This window comes from Augochlora pura, chromosome 11 (assembly GCF_028453695.1).
Source record: "Augochlora pura isolate Apur16 chromosome 11, APUR_v2.2.1, whole genome shotgun sequence".
Taxonomy (NCBI): domain Eukaryota; kingdom Metazoa; phylum Arthropoda; class Insecta; order Hymenoptera; family Halictidae; genus Augochlora; species Augochlora pura.
In genome coordinates this window covers 7,289,428-7,311,964 of record NC_135782.1, presented here as the reverse complement: position 1 = coordinate 7,311,964, position 22,537 = coordinate 7,289,428, and the positions used below count along the sequence as shown (strand labels likewise).

The window sequence follows — 22,537 nt, the reverse complement described above, 5'->3', positions numbered from 1 at the left end:
TAGTGTGTTGAAACAACAATGTTCTTAAATTCTTCCAATATTCTCACACTTTGGTATCGCATCTATTCGCTTTTGACATGAACGCATGAAAGTCGCAGACTACAAATCACTATAAATCACTATAAATTTTCAGTTTGAGTTTATAATTAGTATCTGATCAGAATTCATTCGCGCGTTAACCTATACGTTCCGACATATGGACTTCTACATAAACCTAATGGTCCAACATAGGACGAGAATCTATCATAAGGTATTTCAGCACATGCGAAAATGGAGCACGAATTGTTTGCCGCTGCAGCCACGTTATGACAATTACATGGTTCCTGTGATATGGACAATATCACGGAATACGGATACCCAATCCTAATAGACACAATGTATCGATCACCATTCCAAAAAATTAAAATCGACGAAATTAATGAGTGCATCGAAGTGTAATGAGTTTTGACTTCCTGGACCACCCATATCTTATAAATTAATTGTAAGCACAACTTGAAATTTATAGTGATCAATATTTTATCATAAGCTATCATTTAGCAAAAAATTCAGTTTCTTCTAAATTTCTTCTAAATACAGTTTCGCACTCTTTAGTGTACGGTGACATCCCGAAAATTGTCAGGTGGGTGTACGGACTGTGCTCGTCTCTAGGAAACGATCGGAACGAAGGACGAATCGGTAATGAAAGCGTTCATAATAACGATGGATTCCGGAACGGGGGTTTTTGCGCGCGTCGAACGTTGGCCCCGTGTGTACCGTACACATTTAATTTGCATCGTATAAATCGTGTTTCCGGTCGAGCACGCAACGCAAACACGCGTTACGTGTACGCCCTCGGTCCTTCGCCGCGTTTTCGATTCGCCGGCACCGTGGAGGAGAGAAAGGAGGAAACGCGCGCGCGCACCGCTTTTGCATGCCGCGCCGCATTGTAACCCCGGTAATTTATGATTCGATAAATAAATCAGCCACGTTTTATCCTCTCCCGACCCTCGTGCGATCCGTGCGCGCACACTTGTAAGATGATTTCGGGGGTTACGCCCAGTTACCGTCCGCGGATCACCGAAAGGGGTAGTCACCCTTTTCCTACACTTTTTGCCCCGTCTTTTGCTCTCCAAACACTTCGGTGTTTGCGTCTACCTAGGTGGAAACACGGCCAGGTGACTCGTTCGCCAATTTTTCTCGCGTTTCGGCGAGCCTCTGATTAACACTCGCACTAGGTTCAGAGGATCAGTTTATCTCTCTACAGTCCAACATTTTTTATACGGCTTTAAAATAATTTATGTAGCTTAGAACCAGTGTATTTCAGAATGCAATCTTTGGACAGAGATTAACGGCGAGTTTATACAATTTTTGGAAAATATGAATTTACTCTGATGTGTGTCGTAAGCTTTAAAAATAAATAAATTTATAAATAAATATATTAGTATGGAACATCAATGTCAAACATTCGCATGCTTTATTAAAATCGCAATAACATAGCTAGGAGAAAGATTTTAAAGAATTTAAAGAATACACAAAGAATCAAACATATATAATAACTTACATACTCTTTAAAAAGATGGCATCAGCTAACTGGTTAATAATTGTCTAATAGCAAAAGAAAAATATATACTACAGTCAAATTTTCTCTTAGAATATTCCGAAAGGCATAGAAGGTACAAAAGATCAAGAGGTTAACGTTTACTTCTTCCCTTAAGAAACTCGAGATGGTAAAACTGAAATAGTGGCATTTAATACGATTTTGTTGTTAGCGGCTAACTAATGCATAAAAGTCACGGAGCGAGGCATTCCTGCGGAGTTATTGCGAGAAGTAATGGACGTTTCAGCGGGCGGTCAAAACGTTTATGGCCGATTAATACCGAGACTTTAAATAGTTAGATGGGAGCCAGGACTCGAACCCTTTTTAGGTCTGGAATACTGAATGAACTGGGCTCCATTTGAAACGCGTGCGGGGGATTCTCCACGGTCGCGTCCACATGTCCACCAATTAGACACGCTGGATAAAATCACTGTTACCCTACGAGCTCTGCACGCAATTATTCATTTTTCGCGTCAACAGACCGCTTTATTCTCTGACGCCTTTCAGATAATATTTTTTAAATAGAATTAAGCAAGACGCGCCCTTTGTCCTTTATCATTCTCGATTGAACAAAAGTTTCTGTAAACTACTTTGCGATGTAACTCCAACAGTCAGCGTAGTATCTTTTGTGCTTACAACTGGTCTGCATTCTGTCGACTTCATTTTTCAAGAAACTAATTACTAGAATGTGGATTTTATACTTATATTTTGCAGCTGCTATTAACAGCAATAGAAAAATTAAAAGTAGTTACGAATACCAATGTATTAGTCTCAGCTTATTAAAATTATTAAGAAAAACTTTTTATGTAGAGTCAGACTCTTGCAATTGATGTAAGCAATTCTTATTTTGCATTAATATTCGCGGTATATTTCATTTATTTCAATTTGCAATGTACGATCTTGTGTAGTATAATTTCTTATTTGAACTTGGTTTTCGCGACAGCAGTTTTTCAATTACGTATTTCTCCTTTTGTATCATCAATTTATTCTAATATTTGCTACAACTTATTTCCGAGTCGCATAAATCATGGCACAGACAACTCGAGCCACGCTCGCGCATTATGTTATTATTAATAAACGTCGAACTCGCGTTTCCATTGATCAGAACGTACAGAAAATTGCTCTACCTGCTCGCTCCACAAAACCAGCCAATTTATAACAGGCTACAAGTAGAATCGCATTTAATATGATCTCGATGAATGCCCCCGTTGCCTAGCCGTGTTGTGACAATGTTTAGGGAACGTTTTGGGGTCTAACATTTGTGTACGGCCCCCTTTTTAGTCAGTTTTCATTGTACGACGAAAACGTATCGGCAATTGACAAATGGGAGATATTAATTTCAACGTACGAAAATTTCACGTAACGTCACCGTCATGGGACACCGCTACCCTCGTTCCTCGCCATCATGATGCTCCCATAGTATTCCCGTAATCCGTTCGACACGTCCAAATAATAATCAATTATCGCGCGATGTACAAACTGTGCTTTACAAAAGTTGATCAAAATTACTATTACAAAGACAAACTGCACACAGAAATTTCATTGAATATATAAAAGTATTACGTGCGAGATTTATACGTAACTGTAATTACTAATAATTAATGTAGGATGCTTAACAGTAATCTACTAGAACTTAAAAGTATTTAATTTTTCAGATTTTCTTAACACTATTTGCCGGAAGCCTGTTAATAGAGTTTGCAATAATATACCTTGACATAACTTTGCATTTTTTTTTTTTTAAGAAAAGAAATTCGATGAATAAATAATTGAACAATCTTTTAAGAAATTCTCGACTGTCGATCTTTAATTTTGAGATAATTATTAGAGTGCTGCCGGTACATAAAGTGTTAAAAGGTGTCGAAGAATGAAATGATTTGCAAGTTTCATTGAAAGACTAATTAAATTAAAACGAATCGATGAGTAAGACGATGGGGGATAGTGTTCATTGGACGGAAATCCTAACGGGGTACAAAAGGTACTTCGAGTCCGGGATCAGGACGCAAAATGGCGGCGGCAGCGGCGGCGTATCAGACGGAAATACGTTCGAAAAGGTAGGGCGACATTGGAAATTGAAAAATAGTGCCTTGGGCCGCTGTCGTTCACAGTGATGGCTCCGTGACAGCCAATGTAACGCACGAATTAACGAAATAATTGATTTTCATACCGTTCGGAGTAAGCGGCGCGCACAAAAGACCGAGCGAACCGATCGCCGAACCGAGGAGATATTTTCTCGATTTCCTGACCGCAGGTGCATCCACGTTACTGCACCGTGTATCAAAAAATCACGGCGCTTGCCTTGGGCGAATTTCGCGTTACGTCACGAAATCGCCGATCTTTCTGCCGATGCTTCATTCATGGATGGAGCCCAACTTGTGACAGAGCACATTTCGATTTTGACTTTCACTGAATTAATCGTTTTTACATCGATATTAAAATATTCAAAATTTCGTTGTGGAATGATTTCTCTAAGTAAGATGCACCAATCTTCGAGTCGCAATTCTGCATTTGTAATATTACTTATTTTCTACCTTACTTACTTTAGATTTAATATTTAAATAATTCTTAAACTAAATATAAAAGTTTTTGTACACTTCAGACATCATAGAAATCACTGACACAACTTCATCGGTATTATTACATTTTATATAGTTTATATGATTCGAGAAAATTCTCCGATTACAAAGAATTAAATGAAGCGTCTTCAGGGAAAATACCTGAAATGGTAAACCTTGGACACTGATTGCAAGTATCGTCACGCGGCAAGTATTTACGCCGGGGTGTAGATTACGTTTCCCATTTCTGAACCGGAGCATGCAGCGGGTCGACGGCGATTCGTAAAACTGGAGGAAATCGGCGTGTCTCGTAACGTTAATAGGCAGACCCGAAGGAGAGATTATTCGTAGCCGGGCGGATAATGTAAGCCGGCGAGCACGCCGCTATATGGATGGGGGTCGAGGGTGGAAGCGAAGGCGGAAAGAGAACGGACGGGAGAAAGAGAGAAAAGGGGAGAAAACAGATTTATATTTGAAATTAGATTAAGCTTCTGCGCTTGAAAGCTATATAAACGTCCCTCTACCCGCCGGTGCCGTGTACGTTCCGCGTTCCGCAATCCACTAAGAGGAAAGACTCAATAAACCAACCACTCACTCTTTCTTCCTCCATCTTTTACCAACCCCCCCCCCCTTTCTCGACCACGGTGCCTCGGTCTCTCTCTTTGTCCTTTCGTTCTCTCTGTATTTCACGGGATCCCCAGACTGTTCTTCCATTCTCCCCATCTTCATTTTTACCAATAAAACAACCAGCTTTCGTCTTATTTCAACCTCCACCCACCTACTTCGCGAAGTACGATCGTAACCGCGCGTGTCTTTATTCCCTGCGAATATCCCTTCGCGAATCCGTGACATATTGAACGGGCGCAAACCTTCTGCCGATTCTGTTTCGGGGTTGTCTCTAGAAACTACGATGATCTGATACAATTTTGGGGTAGGTGTAGTTCTCATGATTTCACTGCCAAGCTGAAATTAGTCATTTTTCAGATGTACTGTATTAACGCTATTCACTACAACATTACTAAACGTACCAAGGATTAAAATTAAATGATACATATTACCTTCTTATTGTAACATATGTTTGAACAAATTCGATCATTTTCCATGAAAGTACATTTGCAATTTCAATAAACATAAAATGAAGAACATAAAGCCGGTTTGGTATTATAGATCGAATTTGAATTTTGAATGAAGCAAGTATGATGAAATTCAGAAGTTCCCATAATTTTAATCACTTGTACTATAACATTTATCAGTCTTAAATTTCCTCGAGATTTTATTATATCTCATCTACCCGGATCACTTATTGTTCGAACTCTCCGTAGCGAAAGCTTCTTGTTTTCTTGCTTTTTGTAGTCGGTCGTAGACTTTCTTTGCGCAAGAAATTTCATAATTTCTTGTTATTTTTAATAGTCTTTTTCTGCTTCTTATTTCGCCGGGTTCGCAATCTGCACGCCTTTCGAGCAAGAAATTGTAACGGGAAAGTAGAGCGGAAAGAAAGGGCGCGAGTGTTTCTAGCGAGTGGATTTTAGGGAACTATGATGACAGTAAGAAAATGAAACTTTTTAATGAAATGGATGGAACAGACTTAATTGGAAAATTTTCGACTACTAACAAATGCAGTGCGGTTGTATAATTACGTTGTGTCATAAGCGATAGCTGCTATTAACTTGATAATAATCATTAGAAATAGAAATTCGGAAAAAGAAGCTTTTCTAGCAACCGCCATGTATTAATAAATTATATTTTCAAATACGTCTTAGGAAAATTGTTATAAAAGTTGTTTTTAGTTTAGAATATGTCTTAGAAAAATTAAGAAAGAGTTTACAAAATCGATCAATAAAACATACTACTTGTAAATAAAAACAAAAGTTTTCGATAAAACAAGATCACAAGTAACTGCAAAAGGTTTGAACGAGTTTAGCTTGCTCACTGTTTAACGCAGGCTTTATGGATTCACATTGGAGTTTGTAATGTTCCTGGTCCCACTCCATACCCGTATCCCTGTGGTCCAAAATTTCGGACATAACATTCTAAATATTCAAAAGAAACGAAAATAAGATTGACGTTGATACTCCAAACATCGAAGAGTATTTTACTTCATAGTAACCATCGATATACCATAAACAGCAATTTAATAGTTCAAAAGTAGTTCAAAATTGTATAGATTGCAAACTAACGTTTACAGTAAATTTCTCCGCAATTTTCCTGATATGTTAATGGCTCCAACGGCTTCCTACAGCAATTGCAGCTGAAGCATATATTGTGATAGGGTATACCAGACACCATCTTAAATAGACATTAAGATACAAACATGTTTCCTAAAAATCTCTTTACAAACAATGTTCTAAATCAGTATAAAAAAACTTTCTCGTGCATAGATGAGCGTCGATTAATAGAAAATTATATAACTATTTAATTACTTCAAATTACCTGCATTTCAGCCTGGTACACCTTTCGCCCACAGCGCTGGCAATCAAGACCACCTCCCAAACACTCGCAAATGACTTTCGGTCGGCAGCAACCACCCTCATTACAATCTGCTCTGTCGGTACTGCATCTTCTACGACTCGATCGACATACGGGACTTTTGGATCTACACGAGCTAAAAATAGTATTGTAAAAAACAATGATATCAACCGTGCATTTAGGCAATTGAATTCATAAGATACTTGGATAAGCTGTATAATTTTTCTTTACCCAGTTATCTCATAAATTAACAGATTTAGTGGAAACAGTTTCTTACCGGCCGCAACAATTCGTCCCGCCGCCAGAGCTCGAGCAACAAGGTGAGCATTTTCTACATGAACAAGATGATTGCGGTGGACAAGAGCGTGGTGGAGAACAAGGTGAACACGATCGGCATGGAGTCGTGCAAGATCTCGCCGGTAGACAGGTCTGTCCGGGTTTTCCGCAACCACCACGACATCCACCTCCGCAGCATCCACCGCTGCCGCAACCCTGAGAGTCAGTACACGATTGACGACATCTAACAATCGTTTTCTTGCAGATTGGTGGTGGACAGCAGCTCCGCCGTTCGTTACACGGCGATGAACAGCTTGAACAGGAAGTAACGGTGCGGCATGGTTCCGGATCTCCTGAAGAATTAAAATTATAACAATGAAGAATTCAAATTATGTTCACAGATTCTCCTAAGCTGTCCTTTGTTCGAAATTACCGACATTAAATACCAAAATTCAGGTATGTTTATTGTAAATTTAAACAAAAGATTAATATGAAGGTCTCATACTTTCCAGATTACACCATGCTATAATATCTGAGATCAAGACCAATTGATCTCTTGGTCTTGGCCATAATAATAAAAATACAAAAATACAACACAATTTTCTTCTTTAAATCCTTATTTCCCATGAAAGAGGGATATCTTAATTCAAGCGATCAAATTATGTTTTCCACCCTGTATATGGAATAATACTTTTCATAATTACTTCTTCCGCAAAGGCAGGCAGCCTCTACCACCTTCACTACGCCACAGGAGACTTTAGGTCGAGGTCCACACGGCGTGCATGATCCCCCGCAACCTCCTCGCATACGTTCATTATCATTCTGCCCATTCGTTGAACTGAGACAATTTTGGTAGGTCATCGAGTCTTCTCTCGAGGACTCGTCGTCTTTTTCGTTCATTGTTCGATTCTGTCCGGAATGCTTCTCGGTGTCATTGCATTTGTTTAATGCCTCGCCGTCGTCGTTGCAACACTCCGCGGCGCTTTTTTCAAAATGCATTCTGCCAGTCTCCTCCGTTCGACTTACATTAACATTTTCGTACCCGCCGTCGTTTTTACCGGCCGAATCGTCCGCTTGCCAAATGTCGTATGAACTATGATATTCCTCGTTACTGTCGTTATTACTACAAGACCTACGGTGAACATCTTGCATATTCGTCATAGAATTCTGGCTGTTTCCGCGTTTATCCCCGAAGACGACGTCGCAGAACGAGACTCGTCGTCGGGAAGGCAGCGGATTGCGAGGCGGCGGTACCGGCGGATACGTAAATTTTCGTCTTGACGGAATAATGACGTTATCGGTGCTAAATTCGCAAGCGGGAGCGGATTTGTTAATTTTATTATTCCAGTTGGTAGATGGCATTCGAGTTTTGTCTGCGCTGGAAATGTCTACGCTTAGAAAACTTTATATTGCTAAACTTTCAGCCATACTGGAAATTCGAATGCATAAAAATAGAAACCATTTGAAAAGCAAAAAATAATATGATCTACCTAGTCTAATCTGTAATCCCGATTCTATGATTCTTATGTCAAACGATCAATAATATTGGATCATTTCCGCATTTACATTTAAATATTTTCCCGAGAGTGATTCGACTTTATCGGTTTAACATAAGTTAAACCGATATGTTATACCCTAACATATGATACGAAAAGATTCGAGAAATGTTCCATACCTTAGCTGATTCTCTGCAATGTCGATTTCATTATTACTAAATGGCGGGTTTAGCTCAGATAGATCGATGTCTTGCTGAGCATCGAATCGACAATCTTTCGTGATATTATTCTTCTGCGACTCCAAAGACGTGCTGTTTGAATGAAAGTACGATTAACATTGGTGAACCATAGACATAACTGTAGACGGAAATGGTACTACTTAATCTAAAGCTACTACTTGAATCGAATTGTAACTAGAACACCTATAAAGTGAAAATACAAATTGACTAATTCAGAACTGGATAACATGCGAATATCTTCAAAATAATTAACGACGGAGTGTAGAAATACTAAGCAGAGAAAAATGAGCAACAAAGTCATGCAAAGATCTGCATTCAATGATTACATTTTCGTAGAATACGGTGTTGTAGGAATAATAAATATGAACCTGCGAAATTGCGAATGCTGCCGATTGTACCATGTAGTTACAGCAGTAGGACTAGGTGGAGGATCACAAAGCGTTGACATCGAGTTGGTAATACTCAAATTAGCACATTCGTTTTCTAAGAAATGCTTTTTGTCTTCATCAAAAGACACGTATGCCTCTTCGCATTCACTGCCTCCACCACGCAGTCGGAGCGCGTCGGATTGGTAATGTCGTTTTCTGTTGAATGACGTGTTACCGATCGAACTTTCAATTCCGCAAGAACGATTCAATGAATATTTAATCGAGTTCGTAGGCGAACAAATTTTCGTTATAATTTTATGATCGTTAGCTGAATGGGATTGACGAACGTAACAACTCTTGCAGAATAGTTCGTCAAGATGCGTCACCACGTTACAACTATTGAGCAATTTTCGACAGTTACCTAGGGAGTTCCAAAACTTTATCATCCGTAAATACGAATAAAATAGAAAGAAGCATTTATAGAATATGAATCAGTTAAATGACATTTATCAAGCAGGCAGTACTAACGACAAGAAAAGCAGAATGTGTGCCAAACTTTGCCAAGAGCTAATTTTTCTTCTGCGAAGTAAACCTCGCGATTACAGCGCGGACAAACTCCAGGCATTAATCAGTCGGAAAGGTTCCTTCTTAGAGTACTGAACAATACATGCTGTAGGGATATTAATTCTAAATAATATGCACAATGCACACGATAATCGAATATTTCCTTGTAATTGAGGTTCGTTCCATTCGCTGCTTCAAGTGCGAAATTATAAGTGTTCAGCGCATAGTTACGCTGAATAAAAATTTTCGCATGTCCAAAAATGATTCAGCATCTAACCGTTTTGATAATTCCACTTCAAAGATAACATGAATTAATGGCTTTTCCAATTTTCAACAATTCACCAAAAAATTAAAAAATGTCGAACATTAATAACTGATCGACGAAAAACAAAACACTCTTACCAACACATGTTAGAAGGTAACTTCGAGTGAGTATTTGCAAAAATACGAGACGGTATTTCAAAATTGCAATCAATATATTTAATAGTCTTGATTATTCAATTAGATAACTGATCAGCCACTTTCACTTCATTAATTAGACTTTGTATTACGATAATGAACGATTCGCTACATGTATATTCACAATACTTGCAATGACAAATACCTTTTTGGAGGTATTGCAAATACATTCAGTTGACGTATTTACGCCTCTATCGTGTTCGAAAATACGTACGATTTATATTTTTGAATCGAGTAAGTCATAACTCACACCATATTGGCGAACCTATGGAGCAAAGCATGAACGTGGATTTGATAAACCTGTAGCAAACGTCAAGTCGCAACCAACGCAAGTGGTTCTCCAAAGAGGTTAAGGGGGCTGCTCGGTAGAAATGGCAGCGATAAAGGGCCTGGGTAGAAATATACCCTATCTGAGGCAACAATTCGCTGCCCTTTTAGGAAATACCAGTACCAGTGTAAAATTTATATGCATTGTAGTCTTGTTTTCCTATTGTCTCTCTTTTTCGTCGGAAGCGATACGTCTTCTGAGTGTGACACCAGGTTACTTACTGCCTCCAGCCTTCTGGATCTGGACAGCGTTTACTTTTTGTTTCCTTGAGATACATTTTTGGGAATTATGTGTGGACATCGTCACAGTAGGACTTTGTGGCAAATTGATCGAACCACTATGGGGCGCAATGGAAATGATGACTTTCTTCGCGGTAGTTAATTTTGGCGTCGCTGTGCTGTCAGCTTTATTTTATTTATTTTTGTATATGTGTACCAGCGATCCAGATTTACTGTTTGGTATACACATTCATGGATTAACTGGATACATCGCAGGTATGATCCTTATAAGTTGACAATTTCTATTGAAGGTCTTGTGTTGATATTATATATATATGTATTTATACATTTTTTATACCAATGCGTACTATTCACAGAGCTATGCATACTTCATTATGTTTAAGTTATTTAGATTTCTCAATTCAGTAACATTATCATTTATATTTTATTTTAGGAGTTGCAGTAGCTGTGAAACAAATAATGCCAGATCATATTTTAGTTAAAACACCGATTGGAAAAATTACGAATAGAAATATACCATTGATGGTATGGTTTTTAGGAGTATTATTGTGGTTGTTTGGATTATTAGAAGGCACTAATCCAACCATGTTCCTCAGTGGTTTATTAATATCATGGATATATCTTAGATTTTATCAAAAACACAATAATGGTACACGTGGTGATATGGCAGATAATTTTGCATTTGCAAGGTAAATTATATCTCTACATACATATATTGAATCAGTTTATGTTTTCATATGTTCTATAACAATAAACTTTCTTATAGCTTTTTCCCCAATGTATTACAACCACCAATAGCCCTTGTAAGTAATACAATACATGGATTTTTTGTACGCATTGGATTATGTAGAAAAGTAGTTAGAAAATTCGACATGTCCAATGCTCCCCCTGGATTGGTTATAAATCTTCCTGGTATTGATCCGCATGACAGCGATAGGAGAAGGTATGTTGTATATTTTTATATCTAAAATAATCTAAACTTTTTAATATACCCATTACATTATAAAATTTTATTTTCTAATATTATTTTTTTCACATTTCCCATTATGTTGACTGTTTCAGGCAAATAGCATTAAAAGCCTTAAGTGAAAGGCTAAGTAAAGATCATGCAAAGCCATGGCAACAAGAACGAGCTAAGAAACACTCTCCAGTTCCTCCTGCAGTTTCAATTCCAATTCCTGAATCTTCTACACCTAAACCACTTGCATCCCCTCTCATTCCACAAGTTAGTGTAAACATACATAATCACAGCTCTACTAATACGTGATTACATCAAATAGACTGATTTCAATAATTTTATGCATAAACATGGTAAGGAACATCTAAAGAAACATCTTTTGAATCTTATTGACAATGCTGCTCTATTCAATGAAACAAATTGAGAACATAAGAAAGTATTTATAATATCATTACTTATATTACAAAAAATTCGATTGTATTTTAGAATTTTCGAATTATATTAATAAAACAATCGTTTAATACTTGTCTCTTGATAAAGCCAAGGAACAAATTGTAACACTCAAGTGGTGCCTTGGTATTCATAGATTTCAATTAGTTCATGTATCCATCCTTGAGAATCAGTCCTTAAAAATATAAACATCGAGTTAGTTTGTTCTTTGGTGTTGTCAGAACATAAGTTAACAAGATGCTTCATCAATATCATTATATATTGCTGTTATTTATGTACTAATCATAAAGAATCATGTAGTTGCTTTTGTTACGTCTACAGAAATTAGTTCTATCAACTTGTGTTCAGCTACTACTTATATTAACATAGGAACATATTTGACACGTTTCTCTTGTATATTGTTATTTTCTAAGATTTATTTTAATAGTTCACTAAATTTTATTTAAATATTTTCTTAAATCTATCTCTATTGATTATAGCATCATATCAATAATGATACAACAATGTAATCTTTGGAAGATTCTTACAAACTGATAAATATAACAAAATCAATCTTTCTATCTTGTGATTCTGTTCTCCAACAAAATTGTGTTCTTTGTTATTAAGAACTCTATTTATATCATTCAATATAATCCTTGCGAGAAAAAATAATTTAAATGCTTTTAATAAATTGCTGTATAATTCCTGCAGCTTTGTTTCGACTTTAATATTGTTAATTAATATGTGGAAGATAAAAAGAAAAAATTACTAATATCGACAATTGGCTTCCAGTGACACAAAATGCAATGTGTTCACTAGAAACAGACCTAAATTTGGAGAAAGATGATTGCTTTCTTGATTTGCTATTCAACGAAATGTTTCATACCACCGGTTTTGCCATGAAATATTCCATACGACATGAAAAAGTTAAACGATACACAAACACACATTTATATAAACATGTTAAAATTGAATGATTATGAATCAACAATATGTGCATCATATTTCGAGTTCATAATTAAATCACTATCGTTATTCTTATTTTTATAAAATGAGAAGATACAAATAATTTAAAAATATATGTATTTTCACAAACAGTTTTACTGTCATCGACTTTTCTTCTCATCAATTCATTTCTTTTAAAGATTATTCTATTTATGTTAATACATAAATACATGCATCAAACAAATTGAATTATAATTCTGGAATATCTATTTTGAATTATTATTATTCAGTTCTCGAATACATATAATTTGATATTACTTATATACATACACATACAATATTAGATTTGAAATTTGATTAATTCATTCCTTTGATTTATTAAGCATAGCACAAAAAATTTATTGAGCAGTTATGTTTTAATTACGAATATTTTAAGTATAATTCATTCAATTATTATGACATTCATTTTTATAGTAACATGGTGAATAATAATCATTTTACTTACAACAATCAACAGTTGTATTATAAATACATATTGCAACATTTCTGCCATTTATTAATATATTGAATCAATTGTTAAAACTTCAGTGCTTCAGTTTCAGCATAATCGTTTAAAACTATATATAAAGGTGAATGGAAGTAGTTGGTATAAGTGTATAGCAATGTGGATAATATTTGATATATTAACGAGTTGTAAATACAAATGAGTGATGTAAAATGTGAAGGGAACAAGACACTATAGAAATACAGTGAATATAGACATATGGAGTAAGATTTAAAAAAAAAAACTATTTTTATGTATGACACGAAAATATCTCTTGGGAATGTATGTTATGCATATTTTGGCCTTCCACTTAAATAAAACCTATATACAAATTTTTAAGTACTTTCATTATAAGGTTTTTAGTCAATTAATATTTATTATTATAAGTATGACTAGGGCTGCAAAAAGCGAAAGGCCAAAATTATGTGTGTGGATAAATGAGTATTTGTTGATTTCACTAAGTACATTTTAAGAAACTAATGTAATAACTACATATTTATGTACATGTTATGTATAATGAACTTTGTACATACGTTGAAATCGTTACTGTCTGTACAATATTAAATTCTACTGAGAAAAATATTTACCTCATATTTTCCTATAACGCATGTGGAATAAAGTTATGAATACTAACACCACATATGCAATATATAGTAGAAAAACGTATTTGAACTATTGATATTCTATTAATAGTTTAATTTATAAACTTATAACTTATAATCTGTTAATTGTACATAAATAATAAGTAATAATAATTTTCATATTAAATAAGCTACTTCTTTTTCTTGTAAATCCTATCTCTATATCTACGAAAACATTAAGAACGGGAAGTAAATAAATCTATTCGTAGCATTAAAACAATTTTATTGCTATAATGATGTTATATATATATATTTGTATATATAAGTATAGCCACTTAATGTTTTGTATATAATTCTTAAAAAGTATAAAATATTTTCAAGATATTCTTTCCTAACAGTAAACAGCATCTACACAACATTGGTACTTGTAACCATTTTGTTTGTGCTGCATATTAACCACAACAGTTTTATCACAGTGTATACAAAAGTCTGTCCACTGTAAAGATTGTTTTCTTTACCTATAAAACTGTTGTTGATGTTGTGACCACTGACTTTGGGGTGGTGGAGCTTGCTGTTGAGGCGGTGGTGGGCCATATGAAGGGTCCTGTATGTATCCTGTTGGAGATGGCCTTATCGATGTTGGCGTAGACGATACATATTGTTGTTGCTGTGGTGGAGGTGGTGGAACATAAGACACTTGAGCAGGATGTTGTGGCTGTGGATAGTATTGTTGTGTTTGTGAAACTGGAGGTGGTACATTGTAGCCTCCATAATTAACTTGAGGTGGAGGAGGAGGATAATAATGATGACTTTGTTGTGAATGTATGTCATGCGTTGATATAGATGTATCTTGAATGGGTACGGTTATCAGATTTGTTCTCAATGGAGCGTTACTCGGTGGTGGCGGCTGAGAACTTTGAGAATAATTCTGCATCGATATTAGTGACTGTGGCCTGTGCTGTTGCCTATGTTCCACTGGCGTTTGACTGACCATCGAATTCACTCTAGGATCGTTTCCCATTATTGGCTGAACCATATGTGATTGCACTGACTTTATACGAGTATTCTGCATAGCAACTGATGGAACTTTTGTTAATTGAGACTCTATTTCTGACTTGCTATGGACATATTGAGGAGGATCGACTTGCATTCCCTGAACTTGTTGCGGCGGTGCTGAGATATGACGATGATTTATGTGTGCCTGTAGAAACCATATCATATAATACCAGAATTAAACCATTTTATAAAATTTGAATAAGTTTTATCTAATTACCTGCAAATCTCTTTGACTAAGATATGTTCTTCTGCAACCGGCATTTCCATATCTAGTTCCCCCGTGTGTGCACATGAACACAGTACCTAAACCAGTTTGTTCAACTCTAGAAACCTTTTCCATACAACGTGGACAAACTTTGTCTTCCCTTTTAGCGCAGGACAAGCAAAACACGTGTTTACAAGGTATCTAAAACATTAATTTAAAAGACTTTTAATATTAAATAAGATACATACACAATATATAAATTTGTATTACTTAAAAATTTAAGACAAGAATTTCTCACCATGCGTCCATAGATAAGGATTGGTTTCAAACACTTGTCACAACAGTGAATCATAGGATTTAAAACTTTCTCTCCAATAAGATTCACTCTATGATCCCATCTTAAACGGAGCATTGGTTCAGGGGGTCCTCTATTAATAGTTGTGAAAGTTGGAGCCTCCAGTTGTGATATATCAGCCTCCAAATCAAATTGTTGTTCCAAGGGAGGTTGTTGTGCTGGTGGGGCTTCATGCTCTTCCAATTCTGTTCCAGCTGCTTCTGCTGGAGTTTCTTCAACTTGTTGAGTAGTGTCTTCTTCATCACTTTCAATAACCTGATTCAGACAGAATTGGGCATCGTTCAAATAAAGTTCTATTTGAATAATATCCTAAATAAATTCTTCGAATACAATTTTATTTAACTTCTCAATTCAGGTAATAAAAATAATACTTATTTCTAAAACATGTATTACAGATTAATATAGAGCTTATATTTATATGGTAAAGTAATGGAAAAGTTTACCTTTACTTGTTTTTTAGATCTACCTCTAGCACGACCTCGTGCACGTCCACGCGCTCTGCCACGAGTCCTACCTCTCATTCTTTTACTTCCATCTTCCTCCATTACTAAAACATATTTTCATTAACTATAAAAATGAAAGTTAATGTCAAACGTCTGATATGAAATTATACAGCATATTTCTAAGTATAAAGCTCCAGAAATAGTACACAAAAGATAACTGCTAAATATGCAAAAAATAAATATCATGTATTGTTAACATCATAACAAAAAAAATATAAAAATACGTAAATTCAATATGTTTAACGATACTGAACTTTCTAAATTAATACATTACAAACGTGTATAACACAGGTGAAGCGATTTTCGGTTTCAATACATTCAAAACATCATCTAATAATTATAGGTTATATTTCTAATTCTAAGTAGTGCGAATCCAGATCTAGATTAAAAAGATTTATTGTAACGTATGTGACAGAGCATCAAGTTACTCACATTTAAATAATAATTAAAGGAAAAAGTTTTTTTTACTACTATACTATCGAATATTTCACAGTAAACTTCGACATTTCACATAGTGAATGAAGGAATACATATGTCGTACATAATCTGTTGCTACAACCTTCATTGTAGTAATCCATGTGACGCAGTAGTCATATTGTTGTTACCTTGGAAACGATTCTAAATCGCAGGAGCGTATGTAGAAAATTATATACCCCAACCACGTATATTTTGAATTCAGTCGTTTCTACAATAAATATTGAGAACTTTTGCCACCGATACTATTTATAACAAAAATTGTATAAAGAGTTTCTCTCCTTTCAAATATAAAAATAGGTATGATAAATGGAATTAGAAAAAAAATATGTACGCATCATGTATCCATATATGAGCGTACATTTCTTATGTTGTGGACATGTAGATGCTTACGTACTAAAACCGTAGCCAACTTCACAGTGATTCGTCGGAGGGAGTAACTCTAAAATCGAAGAGATTTTATTAATTTTTTCTTCAAGTGCCTTGTTCGCATTGTAATTAGGCTTTTAAGAACATGTCTTGTTGTTCAGGCGACGATGATGAGGAACAACGACCCGATCCAACACGTGTACGAGAATGCACGGATGTTTTCTGGCTTTGTTTTTTCATAGCATTTTGGTTTTTCATGGTATGTAAATCATAGTACATATACTAATTTGAAAATCTTAACAATCCAATTGTCAAGAATATTTTAGAATCTATTCCGAAAAATCAAATTTCAAAAAATATATAATTAAGAATATACTATACTCTGTTTCATTTTAAAACTGTACATGGTATTCAAATTCAAAGAGGATATTTGTTATTATTTTAGTTATACCAATAGTTCCACTAAGTAAGATCTAAATATTTTTAATAATATGTCTTTCTACTTACACAGATATTAATAGCAGCTTTTGCTCTTGTATATGGCAGTCCTTTGAGACTTATAAATGGATATGACAGTTTTGGAAATACTTGTGGCATGAAGAATAATCCAAAGTTTGGTAGTATGGAGCTTTCAGGCCAAGATACTAGTGACAAACCGTTTGTATTAGAATTTAATTCTCATTACTAATATAAATTAATTATATATAAATTTATTCAATTTCATTCATTAATATTATTGTTTTAGGTATCTGTTCTTTCTGGACATATCCAATGTGTCACAGTCTTTAAAAATTTGTGTAAAAAAGTGTCCAGATAGAAAAATGATGACAATGAATGATATATGTAAATTTTACGAAGAAACAGGATCACAGCTTTGCCATGATAAACCAGGAAATGATTTTAGTGCCTGTAGGAATGCAAACCAAGAAAATAAGACAGGATCTTGTCCTGGATTTCCAGTACACAACAGTTTACCTGTTCTTAATCGTTGTATTCCAAAAGCAATTAAGGAAGTAGGGGCAACTATAATTGCAAATTTGTATGGTTTAATGAATTCATGGGATGTTATAGAACAGGTATTGGGAGATTTGTATAAAACCTGGAGAGAGATTTTAGCTTTATCATTCTTGGCTTTTGGTATGTTTATCACAATTTTATTACTTAAAATTTAATCTTTTACTCTATATAACATAGAAAAAAATGTTCCAGTTTTATCTCTCTTTATGATTGCCATATTTCATTTGTTGGCATCTATCGTAACATGGATTGTAATGATTCTTGTTAGTATTGCAACTATAGGTAAGTTATTTGAATATAATATATAACAAATATATATTACTATATATAACTCACATATTATTTAAAAATTTCTACTATATGAAATTTTACTACTTATTTAGGAAAAGTTGAAAGAAGATTTTATATTGACAGAGTCACAATTTTTCAAGAAACTGTTTCTTTTGAAATAATAATGTTTTCAACATTGATATACTTTTAACAAGTTAGTGAAGTACAAAATGAAAGCACGTTCCCCATTATGCAATTCCATTGACGAAGTTACTTAAAAAACTAGATATTAGTTAATAATTCGAAGTTATGACTTTATTACAAACGTTTTACTGTATATTGAATTGTAGTGTATGATTAAATATTACGTTGTTTGTAATCTGTTGATTTAATTTTTGCAGCTGGCACAGCATTGTTGTGGTGGACATACATAGACATTAAAGGAACATTGGATAAAACTGATCAAAATCAATTACTAGAGGAATCAGCTAGAAATGAAAGAGCATTCTTAATTTTCTCCATTATTGCAACGATAATAACTGTATGTCATTATTAATGATGTCAAAGAAAGTATAGTGTAATATTTTTATTATTATCAAACGTACTCTAATGTAATACATGTTCATTTTAGGTCATTCTGTTACTCCTGTTAAGTATATTGCGCAAACGTATTGGATTCATGACAGCACTATTTAAAGAAAGTGCAAAATGCTTGGCAGAACTTCCAGGTTTATTTTTCCAGCCTTTACTTACATTCGGCGCCCTAATATTATTTTTTGCATTTTGGGTGACCGTAATCCTTTGTCTCGCAACCGCGAGTAAGTATTTGATATTAATTGATATCGTTCAATTAATTTTTAAGTAAAATAATTAATATACGTATTAATTACAGATTATCCTGGAACAAAATCTGTTCAAATGTATAAAAACCACATATTTGACCCTTTAAATTTGAGTTCAGTTGGAGAGAAAAGCACTATTGTTGAAGAAAAGAAAATTGACTTTTCATTGGATTCTTTTAAAAGTAATGTATTAAATTTAAAAAAAAATTAAGAATTAGTACTATTTCAAAAATATTTCAGCTTTTACTCTGGTTGAATACGTTGATCCAACTTGGGTGAAGTATATGTGGTGGGTGTATATCATAGGATTGATATGGACCTCCGAATTTATTATTTCTTGTCAAGATATGGTAATAGCAGGAGCTGTTGCTCATTGGTATTTTAGGTAGTAACATTACGATAATATTTGATTCATGTACATTGCAAGATATAATTTGATGTGTATGTATGATATCTATTTGTCATTTTAGAGGGAAAGATGCTAGTGCATCTCCAGTATGCTCTGCTATGGGAAATTTAGTTTATTACCATTTAGGTTCCGTAGCTTGTGGCTCATTCCTAATAACACTTTTCAAATTGCCCCGTTTAATTTTGACATATCTACACACAAAGTACGTTTATTATAATATCCATTTTAAAAAATTAAGTTTCTGCAATACAAATTTTATAATTTAAATTTTCTTATAGATTTACGAAAACAAAAGAAACCTCACCGTGTGCTCAGTGTGGTTTAAAATGTTGCATTTGTTGCTTTTATTGCCTAGAGAAGTTTATTCGGTACATGAACCATAATGCATATACCGTTGTTGCTATAGAGGGGACACACTTTTGTAATGCTGCTAGAATTGTATGTTATAGTTCCGATCACATAATTTAGTTATATATATTATTAAATATAATATTAATCAAAAATGTTATATATATCACTTTTTTGTTTTTTAGGCATTTGCAACGCTCGTGAATAATGCAACACAGATAATAGTAATTAATGGAGTAGGTGATTTTATCCTATTTTTGGGCAAATGTTTCGTTACAGCCGCAACCGGAAGTATTGGATTATTATTTATGAAGCAAGATCCCAGACTACATTTTTATGCGGCACCAATTTTTGTTATTTGTGTTTTTTCATTCTTTATAGCTCACAGCATTATTTCTCTTTATGAGGTATGATGCATGTATTCTTCATACAAATTTATTATATTCCTTGATATATATTTTTTGTTATCTCCTTGTAGACTGTGATAGATACGCTGTTTCTCTGTATTTGCGAAGACAAAGATTTGAATGTTGAGAATGGAAAATGGCGCCAATCAGCGCTAGCACAAATTGGTTCTAATAATAATACAAACGGACAACAATCTCAAGAATTAACACCAATGAATACATAAGTACAATTATAAAACATTATTCTTCTGACGACTTTACACTGGTTTGAATATATTTTATCACAGCTTGTAACATTTAAAAATTGTATGACTCCAATAATTTTTATGCAAGTTTTAATTATACATAAAGCCATAATGAGCATACAGATGGTTACAAAAGTCTCCATACACCTTTGGAAATGAAACATCTTTTTTAAACCTTACCGAAATCTAAGAAAGGTATTTAAATTTTTATTATAGCTTTTTATATTTTTCTCATGAAAAAGTATTTTGTCAAAAGAAGTACCTCAATCATTGTCCAATAAACTAGTGCTTCTATCATCTAATAAAAATCAAATCGTTTAGAGCAATTTTAAAAAATTATTCCATTTCAAAAGGTGTATGGAAACTTTTGTAACTTACTGTACATTTAGCATGCTTAGCAGCTTTTACATAATTGTACTATGCGTACTTATCAATAGTATGTAAAACTAACTGCCAGCTATCATTAGAAGATGTTTTAGTTTTCGATAATATTTTAACTGTTAAAAAGCAAAAATTTTATATTTCATCACCGTTGATGTAATAACGAATTTTGGCATATTCATATTCAAAATCAATTAGGATTCATTTTTTAAATATTTACAAAGTTAATAGTATTACTATATTACTATTACCATGAATTATAATGCAACTGGATGATTTAATATTTTTTTAGAAGGATTTTCCATCAAAATGTAGAAAATTAACAGAATGTATTTTACAACATGAATCTATTTTCTTTACGTTATTTAATATACGACATTCCTAATGTCTACATCAGTAAGAGTAGTTATGATATTGCTTTGTACATTTAACTATTGTTTAAGAAGCTAGTAGAGCTTATGAAAACACTACTCGTTGCCGTCACAATATGCAATCTATGTACAAAGAACAAATTTTTATCGTATATTTTTTCTTGTTCTTAAATGTATATTTTACATATATTTTTGTAATACGATATTAAAGCGAAATACTTTAATCAATGGAACAAGAGAAAAAATATATTTTTCCTTTTAGAATTTTTATCAGTATTTATACTCATAATGTAATGATACACTAATAACAGAATTTTATTTGTAGTTTATATACAGCGCAGTTTTATGTTACATCTGTAAAGTAGTTACGTGTTATTTGTTTACATCTTAAAATATACTATACATTTTAAGGATCTGCTTAAAATACTTATCAAATATTAGTTTCAAAATCGTCAAACATAGAATCAATGCTTGTAAATTTTCAAAAAATATACTCAATCGTTGTGTAATTATATTATACTTAATAATACATAGGTTCTTAGATTGTGATGTATAAAATATACTACTTTGTCAAGTGTGCCTTTAAAATCAAGTACATGTATGTACAAAGATAATTAGTAAAGCTTAAACTGATCGATATTTGGATTTATATATAGCTAACATAATATAGTACATACGTGATTAAAATAATGAATTTATTTATGGCTATTCAACATGAATTACATTATAAGTCACATTTTTATTATTAGTTGTAATAAGTCTTTTACCTGTTTAGTTTGGGTGTTTTTGCTTTGATTTATTATCGAATGCAAAATGATGTACATAAAATAATTATATCGTTTTCTGAAATTTTATAAGAAAAAGAATGGTACATTACAATATTTTTATATCTTTTGTAAAAAGTATATTATATCACAATATGAAGGTTGCACAACAAAATATAAAGTTTTATTCTAAATTTCTGTGACCTGAACTGCTGTTTATAATTTATAAATATTATATGCAATTTCATTACGCTTTGTCTACATGCAATCTACATATTGTATTAGCAGTAGAAAATAAAAAAATACTGTATGTGACATACTTAATAAAAACTTTATGAATATTACAGCATAATACAAAATATTGCAAATACAATTATTTCATTATTGTTTTATTTTCTTCTTCAAACTTGTTTTGTTCTTGAAATTTGTTTTCTTCTTCAAATTTATTTTTTTCTTGAAATCTGTTTTCTTTTTGAAATCTGTTTTCTTATTGAAATCTGT

General features: G+C 33.6%; 4 protein-coding genes across 4 annotated transcripts; 2 read left to right on the top strand and 2 right to left on the bottom strand.

Annotated features, from left to right (window-relative positions):
- Positions 1-6,038: 6,038 nt before the first annotated feature.
- On the bottom strand, positions 6,039-9,598 carry LOC144477192 (uncharacterized). The gene is made up of 8 exons (XM_078194695.1): positions 9,502-9,598; positions 8,974-9,394; positions 8,546-8,677; positions 7,575-8,248; positions 6,872-7,223; positions 6,559-6,730; positions 6,306-6,414; positions 6,039-6,158 (listed from the first exon to the last, which is right to left on the bottom strand). Exons 1-8 carry the CDS (start codon positions 9,596-9,598, stop codon positions 6,082-6,084), a joined length of 2,034 nt encoding a protein of 677 aa, XP_078050821.1. The 3' UTR covers positions 6,039-6,081.
- A 601-nt stretch (positions 9,599-10,199) lies between these two features.
- LOC144476998 (transmembrane protein 115) lies at positions 10,200-14,167 on the top strand. The gene is made up of 4 exons (XM_078194379.1): positions 10,200-10,818; positions 10,997-11,252; positions 11,330-11,506; positions 11,626-14,167. The coding sequence occupies exons 1-4, from the start codon at positions 10,368-10,370 to the stop codon at positions 11,828-11,830; spliced, it is 1,089 nt and encodes a 362-aa protein (XP_078050505.1). The 5' UTR covers positions 10,200-10,367; the 3' UTR covers positions 11,831-14,167.
- Positions 14,168-14,270: 103 nt separating this feature from the next.
- Positions 14,271-16,709, bottom strand: Hakai (E3 ubiquitin-protein ligase Hakai). Its single transcript, XM_078194378.1, has 5 exons — positions 16,572-16,709; positions 16,080-16,183; positions 15,580-15,891; positions 15,294-15,482; positions 14,271-15,221 (listed from the first exon to the last, which is right to left on the bottom strand). Exons 2-5 carry the CDS (start codon positions 16,179-16,181, stop codon positions 14,535-14,537), a joined length of 1,290 nt encoding a protein of 429 aa, XP_078050504.1. The 5' UTR covers positions 16,182-16,183; positions 16,572-16,709; the 3' UTR covers positions 14,271-14,534.
- A 327-nt stretch (positions 16,710-17,036) lies between these two features.
- Positions 17,037-22,395, top strand: Ctl1 (choline transporter-like protein 1). The gene is made up of 12 exons (XM_078194487.1): positions 17,037-17,241; positions 17,494-17,639; positions 17,728-18,119; positions 18,192-18,281; positions 18,671-18,810; positions 18,901-19,087; positions 19,162-19,293; positions 19,352-19,496; positions 19,582-19,722; positions 19,799-19,958; positions 20,054-20,275; positions 20,347-22,395. The coding sequence occupies exons 1-12, from the start codon at positions 17,128-17,130 to the stop codon at positions 20,497-20,499; spliced, it is 2,022 nt and encodes a 673-aa protein (XP_078050613.1). The 5' UTR covers positions 17,037-17,127; the 3' UTR covers positions 20,500-22,395.
- The last annotated feature ends 142 nt before the right edge of the window (positions 22,396-22,537 follow it).

Coding starts and splice junctions, on each gene's coding strand:
- LOC144477192 (XM_078194695.1), bottom strand. CDS start 9,598: ATGCCTGGAGTTTGTCCGCGCTGTAATCGCGAGGTTTACTTCGCAGAA. Junction 9,395..9,501: donor CACATTCTGCTTTTCTTGTC/GTTAGTACTGCC, acceptor GGAACTCCCTAG/GTAACTGTCGAAAATTGCTC. Junction 6,159..6,305: donor CGGAGAAATTTACTGTAAAC/GTTAGTTTGCAA, acceptor TTGAATATTTAG/AATGTTATGTCCGAAATTTT.
- LOC144476998 (XM_078194379.1), top strand. CDS start 10,368: ATGGCAGCGATAAAGGGCCTGGGTAGAAATATACCCTATCTGAGGCAA. Junction 10,819..10,996: donor ATTAACTGGATACATCGCAG/GTATGATCCTTA, acceptor ATTTTATTTTAG/GAGTTGCAGTAGCTGTGAAA. Junction 11,253..11,329: donor GATAATTTTGCATTTGCAAG/GTAAATTATATC, acceptor ACTTTCTTATAG/CTTTTTCCCCAATGTATTAC.
- Hakai (XM_078194378.1), bottom strand. CDS start 16,181: ATGGAGGAAGATGGAAGTAAAAGAATGAGAGGTAGGACTCGTGGCAGA. Junction 15,892..16,079: donor GATCTAAAAAACAAGTAAAG/GTAAACTTTTCC, acceptor TGTCTGAATCAG/GTTATTGAAAGTGATGAAGA. Junction 15,483..15,579: donor TCCTTATCTATGGACGCATG/GTGAGAAATTCT, acceptor TTAATGTTTTAG/ATACCTTGTAAACACGTGTT.
- Ctl1 (XM_078194487.1), top strand. CDS start 17,128: ATGTCTTGTTGTTCAGGCGACGATGATGAGGAACAACGACCCGATCCA. Junction 19,088..19,161: donor CCTTTGTCTCGCAACCGCGA/GTAAGTATTTGA, acceptor TATTAATTACAG/ATTATCCTGGAACAAAATCT. Junction 20,276..20,346: donor GCATTATTTCTCTTTATGAG/GTATGATGCATG, acceptor ATCTCCTTGTAG/ACTGTGATAGATACGCTGTT.